General features: G+C 35.1%; 1 protein-coding gene across 1 annotated transcript; it reads right to left on the bottom strand.

Moving 5' to 3' along the window:
• Positions 1-1,351: 1,351 nt before the first annotated feature.
• On the bottom strand, positions 1,352-21,646 carry LOC144445723 (cytochrome b5 reductase 4-like). The gene is made up of 16 exons (XM_078135366.1): positions 21,454-21,646; positions 20,188-20,419; positions 12,888-12,988; positions 11,374-11,455; positions 10,610-10,699; positions 9,794-9,848; positions 9,390-9,447; positions 8,337-8,430; positions 7,798-7,830; positions 6,494-6,619; positions 5,504-5,644; positions 4,801-4,953; positions 4,177-4,327; positions 3,268-3,351; positions 2,223-2,387; positions 1,352-1,640 (listed from the first exon to the last, which is right to left on the bottom strand). The coding sequence occupies exons 1-16, from the start codon at positions 21,499-21,501 to the stop codon at positions 1,586-1,588; spliced, it is 1,668 nt and encodes a 555-aa protein (XP_077991492.1). The 5' UTR covers positions 21,502-21,646; the 3' UTR covers positions 1,352-1,585.
• Between the last annotated feature and the right edge of the window lie 1,331 nt (positions 21,647-22,977).

The raw sequence follows: 22,977 nt of genomic DNA, 5'->3' as shown, positions 1-22,977 counted from the left end.
TACCCCGTTTTGATTTTCAATTCGAGTTTCAAATTCGAAAATCGACATCAACATCCAAAAACCAACTTCAAAAAATCATTAATTTCTAAATTTTGATTGTTTAAACACTTATTCATGATTTGAAATATAAAAAATAAATCATATCATCTCTGGATACATTAGGATTTCACGTGGATGTTGTTAGTCATGTACCTGTGATATCATTTTTGCTAAAATGTGAATTTGCATACAATAGTCATATTATATTATATTATAGAGAGTGCGCTCACAAAATAAAACATCCTGGCCTTGTTAGATTGTTAACAGTCTAAGGTTTGCCAATTTCTGTACTAGCACCTTACCTCATTCCAAAGGGTGCTAACAGAGCAAGGTCAACTTACTATCATATGTGCCTAAGGTAATGCATAAGTAGCATATCGAGCAGGTTATGGTGTCATCCAAGAAACCTAATAGTTGTTTTTTATGATGTACCTAGGTGGTTAAATTCACTTTCAGGCAATGAAATGTATAGCAGTTTTAGTGTAGGTCTACCTAGATTTGATTATAATAAACACTCCATAGTAGTATATCTGCCAGTACTAAATAAAAGATACAAGTAACATATCCTTTGTAAAGACTGAGCTAAGAGACATTTAATATTTTGTATTGTAAAACATCAGATCTTCTTTATTAAAAACAACCATCAGACACAGTATCGAGGTACAGTTGTCACTAAAAATATTATTTTCAAATCTGAATCTCCAGAGTTTTTTCCTGTTTCTTTTAATTTCAATTCGAAGACAATTCAACCACTGATGTATGTATAATTAATTAGCATGCAAATAGTAATATTTCCAATGTAAAGAATCACACAAAGACTTTTTTTGGTCCACTATTTCGATTGTCAATGCTAGTTCATCATTTTTTATGACGTTTTTTCATCAATTTAGTGTACTGTAGTGTATTTCCGTCACCGTATATCACTTTGCCCATAGATGTTGGAGAGCTCTCCAATGTCTATGGTTTGTGCTGAAAATAGATTCATAGTGACAAATCATTGCACGTAACCTTTCATTTCATTTGACAAAGTCTTTAAATGACATCATTCTGTCATTCCTAGTAAAGTAAATCATGAAAATTGTGTCTTTATTTCAGATGGTAGAGGGCGCACTTCTGTCAGGAACTGGTAACCATTCAGCAATGTACAGTAATGGAGTGTAACATTTACTTTGTAGATGCAGACAAATTTCAACTCTACATACAGTGCTGGCAATAAGAGTGTAGTGTTTGCATGATTGATGTAGACTACAGATGCATCTACATCTACAGAGCAAACACTCTTATTGTCAGCACTGTATGTTGAGTTGAAATGTGTACATCTACAGAGCAAACACTACTGTACACCCTTATTGCCAGCACTGTATATGGTTCTATACACTGTACACTAAATTAAACAGAAATATACCATATTCTAAACGACATCCCCTAAAGTCTATTTACATAATTCAATACAACATGTACAGTACATATGATATAAAATTATGTGATTAACACTTTGAGCTTGTCGACTATAGCTTCTTTCTGCGATTGGAATGTGAACTTTTCTCTAGGCAAGAAAGGCATGGACGTCCTCCTCCTTGTAGCCAAAGTCTGTCAGTTGTCTGTAAATAGTAAAACACAGAAACGAATGATATACATTGATCTGGTACCAGTTTGAAGATGCATTATGTGTCTTCCTCTACAATGAATACCATGTAATGTAAGCATGGTTGGGGGTGGAGGGGGGGGGGGCATACCATACTCAGGAGGTGGTTATCACCAGTCCATGACGTGGGTTTACCAGTAAAATCCTTCTCATTGATGGTTTTTGCTTGGCGGAGAAATCTGGTAAAACTTGCATAAATTTTCATACCTTGTATCATAGTTTTGGTGGGGACCCTGGTAACAGAAAGGGGGGGGGGGTCTTGTCAAACTTGCATAGATTTCAATACCTGCAATGTACTATCATTTTGATGGGTAACCCTGGTATTAAACAGAGAGTGAAATCTGGAAAAACTTGCATAGATTACTATACACTAAACCATAAAATTTGGTGTTGAACCCAGGTAAAATTGCCAAGGCACTCTGATATATTCTACAAACTCATGACATTGAACAAAATATTATGATTACTAAAATTGTTGTTTATTTCCTCCACTGAGGTAGCCCTTTTGCACACACACAGTTCAATGTTTGATACTCACCGTAGTGCATTTTTTGTAAATGGTGTTGGTCCACAAACACACACTAAAGTCTTGAGATCATCTGAAGGTTTAGGAAGAAAGGTGTCAAGTAATTCTCTACGTATTCTACCCGTAGCTCCTTTCCATTCACTGGACGGTTCTGACAAAATGTAAGTACAGCCAAACCTAGCAAGAATGAAATGAAGATTCCGCTGTTATATGACACAACCCATAACTGGAATCATGGTGTCAACTAAGTGCTGAAATGATTGTTATTTTTATGATGTGTCTATCACCTAGGTGGTAAAAGTCTATACACCACACTGTATCTTGGATTCAATTCTCAATACCTGGTAATAACATTTTATCTCATGCTAGGGGGTCAAAATAAAACAAGAAAGTTGACTTATATTCTTTGTACCTGCAATAGCACTTCACTTCATGCTAAGGGGTCAAAATAGAATAAGCAGGTCAACTTATTCTTACGCATACCTATAGTTCTGAATGCATAATGCATGGCCGGACATCATGGTGTCAACGAAGTACTCAAATGATTGTTATTTTTAATCATGTACCTAGGTAGTTAAAGCTACACTAGTTACAACATTCAATTTCTCTTCCTACTTCACACAGGTTGTATGACACAACCCCATGACACGTGAGTGCAAGTGTGGCATACTTGGGGTATTTGCACAAGCGCTTGCAGTGTTGTCTGCGCCTGTACTTTCACTTGAAGACACTGCAAGCATGAGTGAAAATACCCCCTGAGTACCCACACTGGAACTCACATGCCATGGGGTTTTGTTATTATTACATATGTTTATCTGAAACAGCAGACTTCCATCATAAAAATCATGCAGCGTAATCACGTGGTTTTGTGTGTAGTGAAAGATTGCATCCTCATTTGCATATCATTTGCATGCAGGTATACAATAATGTTTTCGGTACTGCACTGTAGTGAAAATACTACTAGCATGCGAGAGCATCAGTGCAAGTAATCTCTGGTACATATGTAATACTAAAATACACTACTGTAAGTAAGATTGATAATCATCTTATCACATACCTTTCATCTTCTTTCAGTTGTTCAAGTTGTTCCCGCCACAGAATATCTTTTTCAGTTTTGTTGAAGAACAACAAAGTAACTTTCCTACAAGAAAAAAAAAAAAATACTCTCCCTTAACAAAGTATTGAGAAACTCGATTTCTGGATATTGACATATCGTAAGTAAATATGTCCCTGTGTTGTACACAGATACTTCCAAAATTACACACTGTTAAATTGCAAAGGTGCTCACTCACGGAACAAAAAAGAATGTAGGAAACAGAGGTAAATAAAGAAATCGCTCCAAGTTCACTACATCAGATTGGCCCCTTTCATAACAGATGTAACTAAATGAATCCAAATTTAATCAAAATTTGTCAAAATTTGTCAAATTTGTCAAATCTTATCACTTCATTATCAAAATTTTGACATGAATAAGTTCAAAAACATTATTTTTCTTATTCTGATCTACAATACAATTTAGATTCTCTGAAAATTTACAGAAAGACACAAATTTTGGAAATTCTAATTTGGCGGGAAAATTATTAATTAAAAGGACGTTCCTCAACTACAAGTCCATGAAGTACGATGCAAGACTCCATTCATTGTATTCATGTGTTGGTGAACCTTTACACTGCTGTACCAGCTTCATGATTTTATGGCCAAATGGGGTTCAAATAACATGCAAGTGACAAACCTAAATCACTAGTTTACTAGATTTGGTTGAGGGGGGAGGGTCATGTTTGTCACAGATATAGCAGACAATAGATGACAGATGAACAGACAGGTCGATACAACCAAGATCAAGTGTGGCATTGTTTCTTTCTTTCGTGTTTTTTTTTGTTTTTTTTTGTTTTTTGAGGGGGGGGGGGGGGGGGGGGTTTCTTGGGGGAGGGAGAAATTTCGACCATGATATTTAAAAGAAACATACCGATTAATGTTGTTGATTTGAAGGCTATAATGTATTAATCTGACCATTGGTGTAAATCCTGTCCCTGCTGCCAATAGCAACAACCTTTGACATGTGTCTAATTTGAATAGTTGAAAATTACCATCAGGATTACTGACCGATACCTTGTCTCCTGGAAAACAATACAACAAAAAGACATCATGAAATTGTTATTATTTTCAGAAGGCCTACTGGTATGATTTCTTAATACCTGAAGTTGTACAAGTATGCCAGCTAACATAACGTTACCTAGTAAATGCACCTACATACACACACCCTGCCAGATATACACAAACACAAACAAACACACACACACACACACAACACACCTACCCACATACACACCGCACTTAGAGATATACATTCCCCTCACACACAACACACATAACACACACACACACACACACACACACACACACTAACTTTGTAAAAGAGCTTTTTCAATCTTAAAATTTTACATGAGTGATTCTTATTGGTATTTTGATGCGATCTGTCTTATAGAATACTATGCATTTGTCACAAGTTACTGATATTATTCAAAAGTAAGATTTCTGAAGTAAATATCTGAATCTAACAACAGATTTACAGTGGAGTGAATGTACATACCAGAATTCAGTTTTCCAATGAGTGGGGTCAGAACACCATCTTGGTAAATCTTAACCATCAAGTAAAACACTCTTCCATCTAATATGTCCTGGTCAATTTGACTGGTTGATAACGATGGAATTACAACAGTAAATGGTCTAACTACTTCCATACCTGTCAAAATAAAGACAAAGGATTGTATAGTTTGGCCACTAGGAGTGCTATTTAACAGCTCTAACCACTCAGGTTGTGCCACTTTAACTACCGAGACTATACAGGGGTGCATTCGATTTGCCCAAACATGATTGTGATTAATCTGACGTCATTTCTCGAAATGAGGTTGTAAACAAAACACTTAATCATGATCATGATTACATACATGTAAACATTTTTTTAAAGTTTCATACATTTCCTATAAATTAAATGATTTTACATCTTCAAAAATGATTACAATGATAAAACAAATTACCAATCTGACCGAACACAATTTATTTACATAATGTTTTCCGTCATTTCTAACTTGCTGTCAGCCACAGGCGTATGATCACCCTATGATTACCGTTGTCCGCCATCTTGTAATCATGTTAATCATGATTCAGGGCATGATTACTATGATTACCAATCATGATTGTGATTGGTATTTATCAAATGCAAAATCATGATTGTGATTGATAAATCATGATTATGATTATGCAAATCGAACGCGCCCCTGGACACAGCTTACCATTGATGGTATCTCTGACAAAGACATGATACCCTACAGGTACAACCATTCTGCTTCCTTCTGATAACTCCATACACATCAGATATGTATCATGGCTGACACTTTCTTTACACTTCAGTGTACAGTTACGATACTGCATGTCTGTCAAAACAAGGAAAACAGAAAAACAGGTGAATTACAATCAGTGTCCAGAGATTTTACTCAAGTCATGGTAACCTTTTGTACAGTCATGTTTCTTTTTCACTTCATCTAAGGGAAATGTGTGTTCTTAGAATTCATTTTTATTATGCCAAAGCTATGGTGAATAGATCTAACAAAAATTAAGTTTACTATCTCAAAGTTGCAAAAGCTCTTTTAAGTTATGCTTCGTGTGACTTCAATATTTCCAACTACTAGTAACTAATTGTGTGAAAATCAAGATATTGTCATCATGAGGGTAAGTTGATTGTCATTTTTTTTATTTACTAGTATTTGTTTTTTGCACAAAAACATTTACAAAAATACAAAAAAATAACAAAGGTGTAAAAGCATAATGCAGTAAAGTTTGTGAAAGTTGCTTCCAATGTGGTCACAAAATGGCATTCGTCAACAGTATACAATCTTACAGATCTATCATGAGAAATGGCTGGACACAGACAGACACACAGACTGACGTATAGACAGAAGCCATTTCAATAGCCCCTTCCTGGAATAGCCAATAGGGAACATGCAATCCATACTGAGCATGCTCAGATCCAAAGGTTTGTGGGATTATCTGTAGTTATCATAACACCTAATCTGGAGTTATCGATACAATAAACCTCTTACAATGGTCAGGGTAACTATGACTACATTATTTGTGGTTACAAACAATGCAACATGATTGTTTACAATACTGATTGATGCATATCTATATTTCCCATGATGCAACATTCAGGATATTCAAGATGGCGGGTTTGCATGTTCCGGACAGTAATATCACATTAAGTTTCTCCTGTGTCCTCAACTCACCTCTGTCACTTATTTTCTGGAAAGTATTATGGTCTGTGAGTGGGTTACCAATTTTCTGCCAGTGTTTCACTTGAGTTTCTTTCTGTAACACTATATCAACTTTGCCAGCTCCTCCACTTAATTTTACTGGATATGCAAATTAAAAAAATGAAAATAGACAAAATATTCCGACCTTTTCATTTGTATGAGCAATTTGTTTTTGTTCTATTGTGGAGGGTCACTTTCTATAGGTGTTTAATAATAGTAACGTGTGTGACTCATCCTGACATTATGTCAAAGCTGAATAAATAAATAAATAAATAAATAAATAAATATATAAATAAATAAATAAATATATAAATATATACATAAATAAATAAATAAAAAATAAATAAATAAATAAATAAATAAATAAATAAATAAATAAATAAATAAATAAATAAATCAGTGGTACCATAAGGATTACATAGGATTACTATTTTGTTTTGGACCAAGTTTTTCAATAGCTCTGTCAGACAACTGTTCACATCTAGATTTTAATCCTTTTTCTAAGTGAGCCCCTTTAATAAAAACTGTGGTTGTTAGATATGATAAACCTCATTGGTTTCATTAATTTTCTCTTATTAGTATGGAGTTGCTGTCCTGCCTGTCATGTACGGGCACCTTGGTAGGGAACTTCCGTCAAAAGTATTTCCGGATGTGTGCATTATTTTACAATTACAATAAGAGATATAAACAGTTGACAAAACATTTAAAGGAAGTCAACTTGCAAGGACTCTGTACTGATAAGTGAAAGTGAATCAAACCAACACATTTTATTTTGTTTAACATCCAAGTTTTTATTCAATATAGTGAATTCACAAGATATCCTTTCCCTTTCAAATCTCTTGTGGCAGCTCCATACTGATAAAGTAAAAGTGAATGAAACCAACACATTTTGTTTTGTTTAATATCCAAGTTTTCAGTCAATATAGTGAATTCACAAGACATCCCTTCCCCTTTAAAATCTCTTATGAACATAACAATTCTGGAATACCGGGTACATTGAGTTGTTTGTATAAAAAAGAATGCTGAACATCAAAACAGCCCAACTGACAACAATTATTTGCGATTTGACAAAAAACCTGGTCAAATGTTTACCACCATATTTGTATTCATTTATTACTGAAGTTAGTTTTAGTACATCATGTTATTAACATTATGAATATGAGTATTTTAAGCATTTTAAGCTGTTTTCAATAAGAGATCACAGTGTGCCATATGGTTTTATACAAGCCTTGACTGGCTGGAATTGACAATTTTAAGAAGAATCAAATTTACTTTACCTTCATATTTTGTTGAAATATTGCCCTCCAAATCTGTAACATAAATAAACATTATTTAAATTAAGTTAAAGAGTTTAGCTTATCGCAAGATATGGTTTTCTTCTGCAAAAGTTAAAATATGTACATCACATTACTCTCTGTCTGTCTGTGTCTATGTCTGTCTCTGTCTGTCTGTCTCTGTCCTCTCTGTTTGTCTGTCCGTCTGTCTGTCTGTCTGTCTCTCCCTCTCTCCCTCTCTCTCTCTCTCTCTCTCTCTCTCTCTCTCTCGCTCTCTCTCTCTCTCTCTCTCTCTCTCTCTCTCTCTCTCTCTCTCTCCCTCTGTATTTTGCTTGATTGATCTTGTGCTTTCTCAAAGATTTCTCTCTCTCTCTCTCTCTCTCTCTCTCTCTCTCTCTCTCTCTCTCTCTCTCTCTCTCTCTCTCTCTCTCTCTCTCTCTCCTCCCTCCCTCCCTCCCTCCCTCCCTCCCTCCCTCCCTCCCTCTCTGTATTTTGCTTGATTGATCTTGTGTTTTCTCAAAGATTTTTACAACATTACTTACCCCAATGTAATAGTAAACTATAGTCGTCAACAAAAGCAGTTATTTTGAACTTCTTGTTGACTTTATCAATCACAATTCTGTCACCAGTCATGTCCTGCATAGTGGAAAAAGAACAGATACCCCTCAATTCCAAAATTTTCATATCTGATCTGATGTGAACAGTACAGTATATATTTACTTTGAAATAGTACATTGGAAAACGAATGTAACATGTACTATGGACTTTCGTCATGCAATGATTTGATTATTCTGCATTTTAATACTGTCTCTCTCGTGTTTCTGTCTACACAAATAGGCCTTTGCAAAATTTGCCATGGTGGCACTCTACTTCCTGTCTGTGTGTACCTTGGGGGGTATCCATGGAATACGTTACTCAGTTAATCATAGAGCACTGTTACTTGCCTCGATGGCTGAACAATATGAAAAACAACCCTGATTTACTCTTCTACAGAATACCAAGGGGCAAAGCTCTTAAGAAACGGTACTACGAGGTGATGACACCCCCAATCGAGTGAGGGCGCTGTATTCTCTCAATTTCCTGTTTGCAATCTGGAATGGCCTATTTGTTGCATACCGTTTTAAAACTAGGGCCACCATTAAAAGTACAGTTTCTGTGATGTATATTTTGCTTGTAACTCTTTCTTCCAATTGTTTTCATACATTCATGTGTAAATGTGTTTATATCATACTCAAGCCAAGTTATTGTATTTGAACAGAAAATATGGATTATATACCCTGATTTTTCTATGGCATGTCAACCTGCATCTACATCACTGCTTTTGCAGTGATCAAATTTATGTGAGTCAAAATTGCCATTATTTTTTCTGATTTTTCATAAATTATGCTTAAGGAAGTATAATTTTTTTTTTAAATACTGTAAAATGGGGTCTGTGGCCAGAAGTAACAAATAAACTACCGGGGTAAAACTAGACAAGTAGGTACTCAAAAAATGTTAAATTTTCTATTTTGTAGCACATAATGCTGTACTTTGTAACTTCTATGAAAAGCAGCATCCAAATACTGATTTGTAGAATCTATGCCTGAATATCATACCTTCCATTTTGTGTATATAACTATTGTGACTGTGGAACTTGTCTGGAACCAGTCATGCCTGTCAAAAACAAAGCAAAAGATCATACAAAATACTGGACCTGAACGTTATCAAATAATACATTACCAAGTTCAAGAGTTTATGTCGACCCTAAACCATAATGGAATCCTCTCTCTGCAACAACACTCCCATTTGTAACCTGTACATCCCTGTTCACAATAGAACATTCCAATTATCTGTTACTCTCATTCAGAAACTGGTTCATTCTACTTGTATTTAGGGGTCAAAGACTCACAGTAAATGTCACTAAACTTAGTATATGTGGTTGTATGTAATATATTTTGGAAATACATTTTTGAAACTGAAATTTTACACAAAGTGAAAAAGTTTGTTTCCCTACACTTACCTAGGGGGTTGTTTGTCAATTTGTATATTCTCTACTCCATCTATTTGTACTCTTCCTAGGGAGCAAAAAAACAATGAAACACATGGGGGGGCATTCGCATTGCGGTGTTAGAGGTGAAATTCTTGGATCGTTGCAAGATGAACAGGTCAGGGGCATATATGGTGTAAACAATCAAGCTCATATAAATATTGTGAGTGTCATCAGTGCGATATTTTATTTGTCGATGATATAACAAGACAATCTCATCATCTATACGAAACATACATCATAATATTTACATACGTACATTTCCTCAACAGACTACAAAATCAGAATAAAGATAAACACTAATTATCATAACAGAAGGCCTTTTCAAAATTTGCCATGGTGGCGCTCTACTTCCTGTCTGTGTGTGCATTGTGGGTATACATGGTATAGTTTACTTGGTTATTCATAGCGCATTGCTGCTTTCCTCTATGTCTGAACAATATGAAAAATATCCCTGATTTACACTTCTACAGAATACGGTACAATGAGGTCATGATACCCCCAATTTGAGCGAGGGCGCTGTATTCTCAATTTCCTGTCTGTAGTCTGATATAGCCTATTATTCAAATAGCTGTTTATTATAATCATACTGTGCTGAAATTCTACGTATTTTGATTTCCTACATAGTTCCAACTTGCATAGATTACAATTTCTTGTCTCCCAAGAGAAATCTACACACAGCAATGTCCAAAGTAACTGCAGAGTGTCTAATATCTCTCTTTCTCTATAATGGATAGGGTGGGACGGTGTTTCCCAAAGAATTGTGAAGACAAGTAAAACAAACCTTACCATCTAAAGTGTCTGTATTCTGCGGTGGTTGTAGAGGTCTGGGTATAACAGGAGATGGAGGTTTCAATGCTTGATACGATTTGGAAGAGGCTGTAGGAATATAATATAAAACAAAATTGTTATAGTGTAATTTGGAAGCATCCAAAATTGGTACTTAGGATAGAAGTGAAAATACTTGCCCATGAATAAAATTAAAGTATTTTACATAAAAAAATATGTTATATTTCTTGTGAAAAGTTGTTGTCAAAAACCTTATACATATTTCACTCTGATTGATTTATTTCAAAAGTATAGGGCCACCGCCCATCATTCAACGAAAAGAGGATAAATATTACAGTAACTTTTGGAACACAATGACAAATAAAATAGAAATTACAAAGATAGTAATGTCTTCTCTCTGAGTAAGAACGCTTTAAATACAAAGATAGACAACTGAAAAAGTGTAAGTTGATTGCTGGTCGAAAGTAAGGTTATTGCTTTATCTCGTGTTGGGTACTGTATGAAATAATTTGGTATTAGTTCCTTTCTAAGAGACTGGTATAAAGGACAAAATAACAAAACATGTAGTTCATCTTCAGGAACATTTAGACCTTCATTTTCACAAAAAATACATGTTCTGTCCGTGATAGTTTATCGACATGTCTTCCAGTCTCAAAAGCTAAAGTATACACATTAAGATACCAGTAACTTGTTCATCTCTGTCAAAACATTTTACTGCCTAAGTCCTTTACTATATTTGGTCAACAGAGGGCGCTCTGACTCACCTGGTCGAAATGGTCTGGATTCAGATAGTCTGCCAACAAAACACTTTTCTAACATTGATTCAAAATTCACCCATTTGTGAACCTGTAAAATATGAAAATATTCAACAAATTATTGTTTCTGCCATTTTATACAACAAAGACAACAAAGGCAACGTTTGACAGAAAAAGGACAACAGAACATACTTGTCATTCGCACGAATAATTTTTCAACTTTCCATAAAAAAGTTGTGTTAGGAAACATTTCTTGTGGATTGTGATAGAGATGTGTTTGAATCCAAATCAGTTCCTTTTTTATGACTTATTTTTCATTTCAATTTCCTTAACAATGATGACATTTCATACACGACTGAAAAAACTTATGAAAGCAAAGAATGAAAACACTATACCTCCAAAGATTGTCAGTAAAAAACAATGAACGAGACTATGAGTCAGTTACATTTCCTAGAATGTATTTTACAGTGCATTTGCCCGCTAGTTTTTCTGTTTTTGCTTGGGGGTGTGGTGTGTGTGTGTGTGTGTATGTGTGTGTGTGTGTGTGTGTGTGTGTGTGTGTGTGTGTGTGTGTCTGTGTGCGCGTGTGTCTGTGTGCACATGTGTCTGTCTGTATGATGTGTGTGTGTGCATGTGTGTGTGCATGAGCATGTGCATGTGTGTGTGCATGTGTGTGTGTGTTTGTGTGTGTGTGTGTGTGTGTGTGTGTGTGTGTGTGTGTGTGTGTGTGTGTGTGTGTGTGTGCTTTACACCTACATAACAGAACTCTCTTCTCGAATAAAAATTATGTATGAATGATTCAGTGATTAAATTATTTCTTTGGCAAACAATACCAGCCTCAGGATCACCACTTTTTGTTTCAATGAAAATATATTGTTGTGCAAGTAGCTGTTTCTCTAGTCCCTGCGTACATTGAATATGTACACTCGTAACTAGCAATCACATCTAGGAATCTTATTGGCTGAGACTACCTACCACACAAAAATACCATAAAGGATTGTGGGAATATATACACATTTCCATGGTAATTCAAAATGGCGGATACAAGATGGCGATTACTAGTTACCTGTGGTCTCAAAGAAACTCATAGGTCAGGTGATGACGCAGGGACCAGTGAAAGTAGCTGTTTGACAGTAAATGCACTGTGGGAAATGTTTGTGTATCAATTTTACTGTTCCATTGTTGTTTGTTGTGCTTTGTCATTTAAAAAAATGTTTCTTATTTGTGATAGTTCGTATGGAAATCTGGAATGTTGTATATATACACCTACAAGTACTAGTATGTCTGTTAGTCACTGAGGGGGATAAAAGCTTGACTAGCTTTGGTATTTCTTGATCCCTTCTGCCATGTATTCTATATAATTATGTATATATTTTATGGTTAATTTTATAACATTGGTGAATAAACATTTATTTATTATTATATAGCGTAATTACAAAAGGTCTTCTACATGAAATAAAATACCCAAATTCTAAATTTGGCTACTCAAAAGTAACTTGGAATCAGAAAAGTAAATATCTAACCTCATTGAAAAGATCTGTTGCATCAATTCCTATGCCACGCATAAGTTCATCAAATCCTCCAGGGTGATATTCAAAATATGGTGTGATATTGTAAACTTTACCTGTGGACCAAAGAATAACATGGAATATTATAAATTATTACCCCAGGGTGATATTCAAAATATGGTGTGATATTGTAAACTTTACCTGTGGACCAAAGAATAACATGGAATATTATAAATTATTACCCCCAGGGTGATATTCAAAATATGGTGTGATATTGTAAACTTTACCTGTGGACCAAAGAATAACATGGAATATTATAATTTATTACCCCCCGGGGTGATATTCAAAATATGGTGTGATATTCTATACTTTACCTGTGGACCAAAGAATAACATGGAATATTATAAATTATTACCCCCAGGGTGATATTCAAAATATGGTGTGATATTGTAAACTTTACCTGTGGACCAAAGAATAACATGGAATATTACAATATATTGCCCCTCAGGGTGATATTCAAAATATGGTGTGATATTGTAAACTTTACCTGTAGACCAAAGAATAACATGGAATATTACAATGTATTGCCCCCCAGGGTGATATCCAAAATATTATAGGGTGCTAATGTAAGCTTTACCTGTCAACCAAACAATAACATATGATATGGAATATTATAACTTATTACCCCCCAGGGTGATATTCAAAATATAGGTGCTAATAATAATAATAATAATAATAATAATAATTATTTATTGTTTAAAGACCACTACACAAACATGTCTCAGCGGTCTGAACATTACAAAATGAGAAAGACTAGCAAAAGAACAACAACAATAAAAATCAAGCATAAGAACACAATGAATATTTTAAAAGCTTCTCTAAAAACAAAATCGGATTTAAAAACTAGCAATCAATTTAAAAACATCAGCAATAGCATTGTCGGAAAATATACGTTTTAAGACTCTTCTAGAAAGGAGCATGTAATGTAATCTTTATATACTTATGAAACCATAAATAAGATGGGATAATATATCACCTACGCAGGGATAATATATCACCTACACAGGGATGTAGAAAATAGCCAAAAGGCAGAAAAAATAACCGTGTCAGTGATAAATTTCCAGTTGAGAAAAGTCTAAAATTTGGAAAAGTTCCTGAAACATCAATAATACTATCAAAATGCTTAAAAACACAAATAAACTTGTGTTGAATTTGCCCATTGTAAAGGAAAGCCTTTGTTGATAACAACCATGGAACTACAAAATTTTGCAAAAATTGTGACAGCAGAGGCCTCCTGAGTTTGCTCAGCTCTGTGACTGCAAAGTGGTCACTGCATGTTCACATACCAATTTCCACCTTGCAAAACCTTTTTTCCTTCTGTTACTAAAATTTTCTACATCCCTGCCTAGGGTGATATTCAAAATAAAGTTCACATATATAAAGTTCACATGTAGATAAATAATGATTTATTTACTTATTAATGTCTATCTACTATCAAACCAAATTGTAAACCAATTTACAGACAATCTGTTTCAGTCGTTTGGACGGCAACCAGTGTGCCTGGGGAAACCTGCGTTGTTCAGTCGAGTCAAAACAAACTGACACCAAGTTGTACAGAAATCTAGCCGCTTTCATCGCTTCAGATTTTAATCAGATTGGTCATTTCTTTAAGAGTAACAGACATAATTGCCTTACACTAACTTCTTTCATGGAATTCCCCTAAAACCCCAGACAGGCTTTGTAAGCTTACTTGCACTTTAGACCTTCCAAGGCAGGTTTAAATTTCACTTATTTTGAAAGTAAAATAACAAGACTTCGATCACCAAGATTTTTTTAAGAAACTCGTAATCGAATCTGTCCCATTAGATGTCTATTTGATCAACTGTAATAGGTGAGTGAAGATGAGAAAAGGCACTGAATTGCTACAATCTCAAGTTACAGAAAGTGAACTAATTACATTGTAACCATGGTTACCATGGCCAGGAGCCTGTCTACATTTACTACTCTGTGTCCTATTTACTATCTCTTACAAGATTCTCTCAAAGCCTCAGGAGCGTCACTAGCAGAAAATGACCGATTTTGTTTTGTTTTTTGTATATTTACCGACATCTACCCCATACTAGTACTCTTAGATATTATCCCCCAACATTTTTCTTTGTTCAGCCAAGGAAAATACGAGTGACCTAAGGGGCCTTTGTCAGACGAGTGGTGAAACTGACAACCCTTAGGTCATGAGTATTTTTAGGCTGAAGAAAAGTATTGGAGAATAACATAATTATACCAGCGCCAGTAATAGCAAAGACAAATATGGTACGTAGTCGATGAGGGTGCACAGTACAAGCATATTAGACATTATACCATGCACGAGCCAGGTTCAACACAAAAGTATGGAATATATACTCTGGTCGTTTCATGTCACAACAAAGTGTGTTTACGTCATTGATTCTGCTGTGTTCGACACATGAGTTAAAATGCTCAAAATTGCCCATTACTTTCCTCGATTTTTTAAATATCACTTACAATGGTATAATTATATTAATAAAATGTATCCTGGACTACTGCTAATTTGGTAGTCTAGATACAATGTTTAGTAGTCTATGTGTCCTGGACTACTGTTAATTTGGTAGTCTAGATACAATGTTTAGTAGTCTATGTGTCCTGGACTACTGCTAATTTGGTAGTCTAGATACAATGTTTAGTAGTCTATGTGTCCTGGACTACTGCTAATTTGGTAGTCTAGATACAATGTTTAGTAGTCTATGTGTCCTGGACTACTGCTAATTTGGTAGTCTAGATACAATGTTTAGTAGTCTATGTGTCCTGGACTACTGCTAATTTGGTAGTCTAGATACAATGTTTAGTAGTCTATGTGTCCTGGACTACTGCTAATTTGGTAGTCTAGACACAATATTTAGTAGTCTATGTGTCCTGGACTACTGGTAATTTGGTAGTCTAGATACAATGTATAGTAGTCTATGTGTCCTGGACTACGACTAACTTGGTAGTCTAGATACAATGTTTAGTAGTCTATGTGTCCTGGACTACTGCTAATTTGGTAGTCTAGACACAATATTTAGTAGTCTATGTGTCCTGGACTACTGGTAATTTGGTAGTCTAGATACAATGTTTAGTAGTCTATGTATCCTGGACTACTGCTAATTTGGTAGTCTAGATACAATGTTTAGTAGTCTATGTATCCTATACTACTGCTAATTTCAAACCCTGTCATGTCATTACATTATGGCAGTAGTTGGTAATGATTTTTTCAAGACAGTCAAGCATATAGTTTTGGAAATGACTTGTAGTTGATTTTCATGAAATTATGGCATTAGTTGGTGAGGAATCCTTGAGAACACTCAAGCATAGAATAATTAAATTTCCAGGCACAATTTCTCTCACTAAATCAGTTTACAGTCAAAGTTGTGATCAATTTTACCTGCCCTTCTACTACATATATTTCATTATCGAAAGAGTCCTTCATCTAAATTATGAAAATTTCTATCTGGAAATTGTTGAAATAAATTTCTCTTAACTATTTAAACTGTATATCCAGCCTATTTTTACCAAAACATGTTATTTGTGATGGATCGTCCGATAACAGTTGAAAAAGATTAATGGTGAAGAACACAAAATAATTAACATCATAAAAAGTTGTTGACCTCCTGTTATTGAATTCCTGTCTTCATTATAACAGGGCTCTTCAATACTTCCATCATAAGCTCTCTTGTAAATCCAGTGTTTAATGATGATGTTGCTATGGAAACAAGCTGTTGCCATGACAGTGATTACCTCTTTCCATGTGATGAGGATTGAAGTAAAGAGATAATGACAAATAAGTTGCGCAAAAGAATCTACATGTCGGATGATGAGGTATTAGCACAGAATTTATGAGTCATAGCCTGTGAATTTCCAATGGTTTCCCACTAAAAAAAAACGTGCAAAATTTGAATTTTTCAAAAAAAAAATTTAATTCCACAATAATTTTGGGCCGAAATGGTTTAGAATTTTTACGGATTTATTTTGTGATGTGAAAAATTTGACTGCGTGGCATTTTACTAGTTGTTCAGGGCACTTTATTTTGGCAGACAGTGTAAAGGAAAATAAATTAAAATCTCCTTGTAAATTTGTACATAAACTCATTTGGTCGGCTGCGTATTGAGTGCTACTGTTGTTGATACCTTTCAGAGCAGCTGAATATATCACCTCATTTAATCGTATGGCGCCTGAGGTGACCACAGGCTCGGTACAAATGAATAGAGTCGGATTTGTCCAAAAACATTCCCATCTACATGTAATAGATGGTAATACACATACAGTGTACAGTATGAGTATGTTATTTCTGCAACAACAAAAATTTTTGCATGAAATTGTGTGGTTCCAATTACATTCAATTTTAGCATAGGTGGGGTAGGTAGATTTTTTATTTTATTTTTCAAAATTATTTTTTTTTACATGTGTCGAGTTCAGGTAGTTATGTTTTCTGTTGTTTTCTAAAAGTTCAGGGTCAGCGTGAAAAGCTAGGTGGGGTCGGGTAACCGGAACCAAACAACTTTTTTATATGGCCTAAATAAATCTAACATAGAAATAATTAGAGTCCCACACTGTTCATATTCGTTGCACTCCTTGCCGATTTGTATTTTATTATGCCTAATAAAAAAAAAATGTGTGGTTCCGATTATGCTCAATTTTAGAATAGGTGGGGTAGATAGATTTTTTAGTTTATTTATTATATTTTTTTTGTCTGTGTGAGTGTCAGACAGTCTAGTTCAGGTTTTCCATTGTTTTCCAAATGGTCTCCGTGTTATTCATTTCTTCCTATCAGATGTACAGCCATTACAGATTGGAAGAACAATTGTCTTTTTAAGTTGATGTCAGTTTCCGCATCCACTATTTCTCGTGAGACTTCACAATTTTTGTTATTTTTATTTTTATTTTTTCTCGAATATGGAAAAAAAAGTTCAGGGTCAGCACTTAAAAACTAGGTGGGGTCAGGTAACCGGAACCAAACAATTATTTTTGTTAGGCCTTACAGAGAGAATTTAGTCATAACGTTCTGCCAAATTATGAATCTTTTAATTTTCAAAACTATACAGAGAAGTACATATACAAAAAGTTTACAGTTGAGTATAACATTTTCAGAATTAACATCATTGAAGGTATTCATACAGTCAGTGAGTCAGTAACACCATTAGAGAGGTTTAGATGTGTATAGTTACGTGTGTTCTATACGTGTACCGTAGTGTCATAGTCATGTGATTCCTAGCAACCCAGGCATTCTGTATAGGATGATGCTATGTCAAAATGGCAGTCTACACATAACTGTAAACAAGTTTTCATCATTTTTCTTCTATTAAATGTCGTATTTTTTATATCAAAGTTCGGAGGCATAACTGTAAACTAATTGTTCGGTTTTTCATTTGGGTAGTTGCAGAAAAAATTGCAAAAATACCGACAAACTTAGAAAACAAAGTCATGTGTTTGACTTTCTGGACAGAAGATGTCAATGTGAGAGTGCACATTTCACTGTCTTTCACGTTTATGTTCTGAATGCGTAACTAAACACAACTTTGTACACGTCATTATGTGTACGCCTGTACGATAATGTTCCCTGTACGTGTACGCATTCCACTGTCTTTCACGTTTATGTTCTGAATGCGTAACTAAACACAACTTTGTGCGCGTCATTATGTGTACGCCTGTACGATAATGTTCCCCGTACGTGTACGCATTCCACTGTCTTTCATGTTTGTGTTCTGAATGCGTAACTAAACACAACTTTGTACGCGTCATTATGTGTACGCCTGTACAATAATGTTCCCTGTACGTGTACGCAATCCACTGTCTTTCATGTTTGTGTTCTGAATGTGTAACTAAACACAACTTTGTACACGTCATTATGTGTACGCCTGTACGATAATGTTCCCCGTACGTGTACGCATTCCATTCAATCAGTGACACCATCAGCATTACATAGGTTTATTCTTTTTGTTCTGGACCAACTATTTCTCTAGGTCTGCCAGACAACTGTTTTTCACTCAAAACATTTTCATCCAAAATTGTGACAAAATTTGTAAATAGAATATATATTTCTAATACAGCTCAAACATTTAAATGCAATTGTACAGTGAAAAAATATATGGTGTAGAGAGTCAACCTGTCAACAAATTGAACAATCCATTATCTTCTTATAGTAAACTGATTACAAGGGATGGAGTTGTGTCTACCTTCTTTGTGTTGTGTAAGAGATATCGACTCACTGCGTCAGGAGCATTGCTAGCAGAAAGTGACCATTTTGTATATTTACCAATATCTATCCCATACATGAAAGTACTCTTAGATATTATCCCCCAATATTTTTCTTCGTTCATCCAAGGAAAATATGAGTGACCTATGGGGCCCTTGTCACTACGAGTTGCTAGAATCGTAGTGACTGACAACCCTTAGGTCATGGATATTTTTATATTATATATTTTATATATAATTACATCCAGTGCACATAGACTACTAAACATTGTATCTAGACTACCAAATTAGTCGTAGTCCAGGACACATAGACTACTAAATATTGTATCTAGACTACCAAATTAGTCGTAGTCCAGGACACATAGACTACTAAATATTGTATCTAGACTACCAAATTAGCAGTAGTCAAGGACACACAGACTACTAAATATTGTATCTAGACTACCAAATTAGCAGTAGTCAAGGACACATAGACTACTAAATATTGTATCTAGACTACCAAATTAGCATTAGTCCAGGACACATAGACTACTAAACATTGTATCTAGACTAACACATTAGCAGTAGTACAGGACACATAGACTACTAAATATTGTATCTAGACTACCAAATTAGCAGTAGTCCAGGACATATAGACTACTAAACACTGTATCTAGACTACCAAATTAGCAGTAGTCCAGGACATATAGACTACTAAACACTGTATCTAGACTACCAAATTAGCAGTAGTCCAGGACACATAGACTACTAAACATTGTATCTAGACTACCAAATTAGCAGTAGTCCAGGACACATAGACTACTAAACATTGTATCTAGACTCTTAAATTGATATGGTGATAGTCTGTTTGACCAATGGAACTCAATAGAAAATTGTAGCTGAAACAGTTCACTTGGATAAATGCGACTATCGCAAGCATACATTTCAAATCCAAGCCCTGAAGATCTATGATTCATTTTTTGCTAGAAAGATTAATGTTCTGTCTGAGTCCAACTACATTGTCTAGAAAAAAGTCACTGCAAACCACTTGTCCTGTGAGTCTCAACACTTTAATTTATTTTATTCCACTCACCTTTTAAACACATCCAAGCATCATCCGGTTTATTATGTTTGGCTAACTCTTCTTTCGTAACCTGTAACACTTTTCCTCCGACACTAGTTAGATCTTTACCACTTCGTCCAAGTCTGATCCAGTCCATCAAAGACCTGCCTGGTTTTAATGCTACCTTGCCACGACCTGGAGTCTGGAGAGATGCAGCGGAACCTCCAAGTCTCTGTGGTGAATTAATGGCAGGAAATTGTGCCTAGGGAAAGAAAACAAATTTTTTTAACGCTGGTTAAATTATCTCCCCAGGGATTTGTAATAAGCAAGACTGTAAACGGGGGGGGGGGGGATTGTGCATACATATATATATATAGTAGAAACCCACTGCAATAATTGTAATGGCAATGTTTTTACTTCGAGAACCCACCCCCACTCCCACCCCCCACCCCCATAACAGATAAGGACAGAGGGGCAAGTTTGCTATAGAATCCACCATAACTCTGTTTGGCAACCCTGTTAAAAATGACTGTGAAATTCTGGTAGATTTTACATACTCAATAAAAACCATCGGTAGGGAACCCTGGCCGGGTAAAATGGAGCGGGGAACTCAAGATAATTTTTACCTACTTACTGCTCTAAGCAAAAACAACAACTTATTTTTCCATTTCTGAGCTTTCTAAATTTTAACATTCTGGAGAATGCTGAGTGCAATCTCCACAATGATCACAAGCTTAGCAACTACGAAACAATCAATAACGCTGCAATCATTGATGGAGTCAGTGAGTCTCGACAACAGATAACATGAACTATTGCAACCAACTATAAAACAAATCTGTATTAAACTTCGCTAGCTAGGGCTAGATTACAAACAGGAAAATGGTTATAAACTTAAATATAAAACTGGTCTAGTCACATCACAAATAGACAATAGTCTTTAATACACTTGCCCCTTTAGGCTAGCCGTAGACTGTCTACGCCTATGGGCGAGCTCACTATCACATTTACGTGTTTGATGTTATTACATGTCTGTCCTGCACATATGATAATGTATACTAATTTATGAATATTATTTTTTATTAATTCTGTTCCAATTTCACCCAGCTGAGTTTACAGGCAAGAAATTATGTTTTTAGAAAGATGTCAGTGTGTCAAGAGTTTTGTCAAAACTTAGAAAGTAAAGTAGATGTCATAAAAGAACAAACACACAAACAAACGATCAGTGTTGAAATGATTATTTTGAAATCGTGAGATATACTGTCAATTGCAACTGAAGCCACGATCAATATTTCTCACCTGTGGTACTGATAAACTCGCCGTTCCAGTTTCTCTTGAAGAAGCCATCTTTCTCTGATCGTCTCTCCGTTCTTTGGATTCGACTTCAGTGTCATCCCCATCTAACAGTGAATAATGGTTAAGTGTTGAATTTGACGATCCGCAACCCAGTTTGAAATTATTTCTGGGCGCTTCTTTGAATAAGTTACGTTTGAGTGAGTGTTCTTATTGTCCACAATATCAACAGGCAGCGTATCGGCAAGATCGGAGAGAGTATGTTGACGGTACCGCTTCATCAGATTCTGAGGAAGATTCTAAGTGTCACGTGATACAAATGACCTATGACCGTTCTTTAAGGTCAGGGGTTACGGATCAGCGACATCGTGGAAAAACAAAAGAATAACAATTTTTTTGACGTTGAGAATTTCACAGAAGAAAGCAGTACTAGTCTTTACCGGCATGTATAAATGAAGCATTCAATTACACCATGTTTTTCACTTTGCCTTTCCGTGATTTTTTTTGAACTTTTGCTTTGTTTCCTTTGAATAGCCAAATCATGTATACTATGACAGACATGCTAAAACAAAAAAAAAAAAGTTTCAGATCGTTTCACGTACAGTAAGCCTGATTTGGATCATCGATAAATGAACTCTACACCAGCTTGTACAGTAGAATTTTGAAATAATCACAGATGGCAACGTACTGATTTAATCAGTATAAGAAGCTCAATGAAGGTCAATTACAACTCAAAATCATGGAGAGTTGTGAATTTACTTACTATAGATTTAAGCACAGGGCACTCAGGTGTAGTTAGTTATGTTTACGAAAACAAACAAAAAAACAAATAAATAAATGAATGAATGAATGAAAAAATAGATACTGACAAGTAACAAGAAGAGAGTAACTATCAACTACAAGAATTACTATATGTTTTCCCTATACATGAAATGATCACAATTGTGGGGTATGTACAATTGTGACCATTTCGAACATATTAGGAAAGTATAGTAATTTTTGTAGTTGATAATGATTTATTACTCTCTTGTTGATGCTTGTCGGTATTAATCTATTTATTTATCTGTTTTGTTTGTTTTCATAAACATAACTAATTGTATGCCCGAGTGGCTATTCTTCGGTTGAGATTTGAATGCATTGAGCACTGTTCTCCCCAGTGAGACACATCTATCAACACATACACACACATACATACATACATACATACATACACACACACACACACACATATATACATACATACATACATACATACATACATACATACAAGCACACACACACATACATACATACATACATACATACATACACAAACACACACATACATACATACATACATACATACATACATACATACAAACACACACATACATACATACACACACACATACATACATACATACATACATACACACACACACACATGTGCATGTAGTTTGAAACAAAAGCAGATATGAGCACACGTTCACTAAGTTATACATTTTTATTTACTGTCAGTATTTATTATACAAAAGTGTTCTACACAATTGA

The sequence above is a fragment of the Glandiceps talaboti genome, chromosome 14 (genome assembly GCF_964340395.1).
Source record: "Glandiceps talaboti chromosome 14, keGlaTala1.1, whole genome shotgun sequence".
Lineage (NCBI taxonomy): Eukaryota > Metazoa > Hemichordata > Enteropneusta > Spengelidae > Glandiceps > Glandiceps talaboti.
The sequence above is the reverse complement of the archived record's forward strand: the minus strand, read 5'-3'. Positions and strand labels throughout refer to the sequence as shown.

Bases quoted from the DNA above. Each gene is read 5' to 3' on its own strand.
- LOC144445723 (XM_078135366.1), bottom strand. From the start codon at position 21,501: ATGGCTTCTTCAAGAGAAACTGGAACGGCGAGTTTATCAGTACCACAG. The intron at 20,420-21,453 runs GTGAGAAATATT...TTCTTTCCCTAG, and splicing joins CGAGTTTATCAGTACCACAG to GCACAATTTCCTGCCATTAA. The intron at 1,641-2,222 runs GTGAGTATCAAA...TACTATTTACAG, and splicing joins TTTACAAAAAATGCACTACG to ACAACTGACAGACTTTGGCT.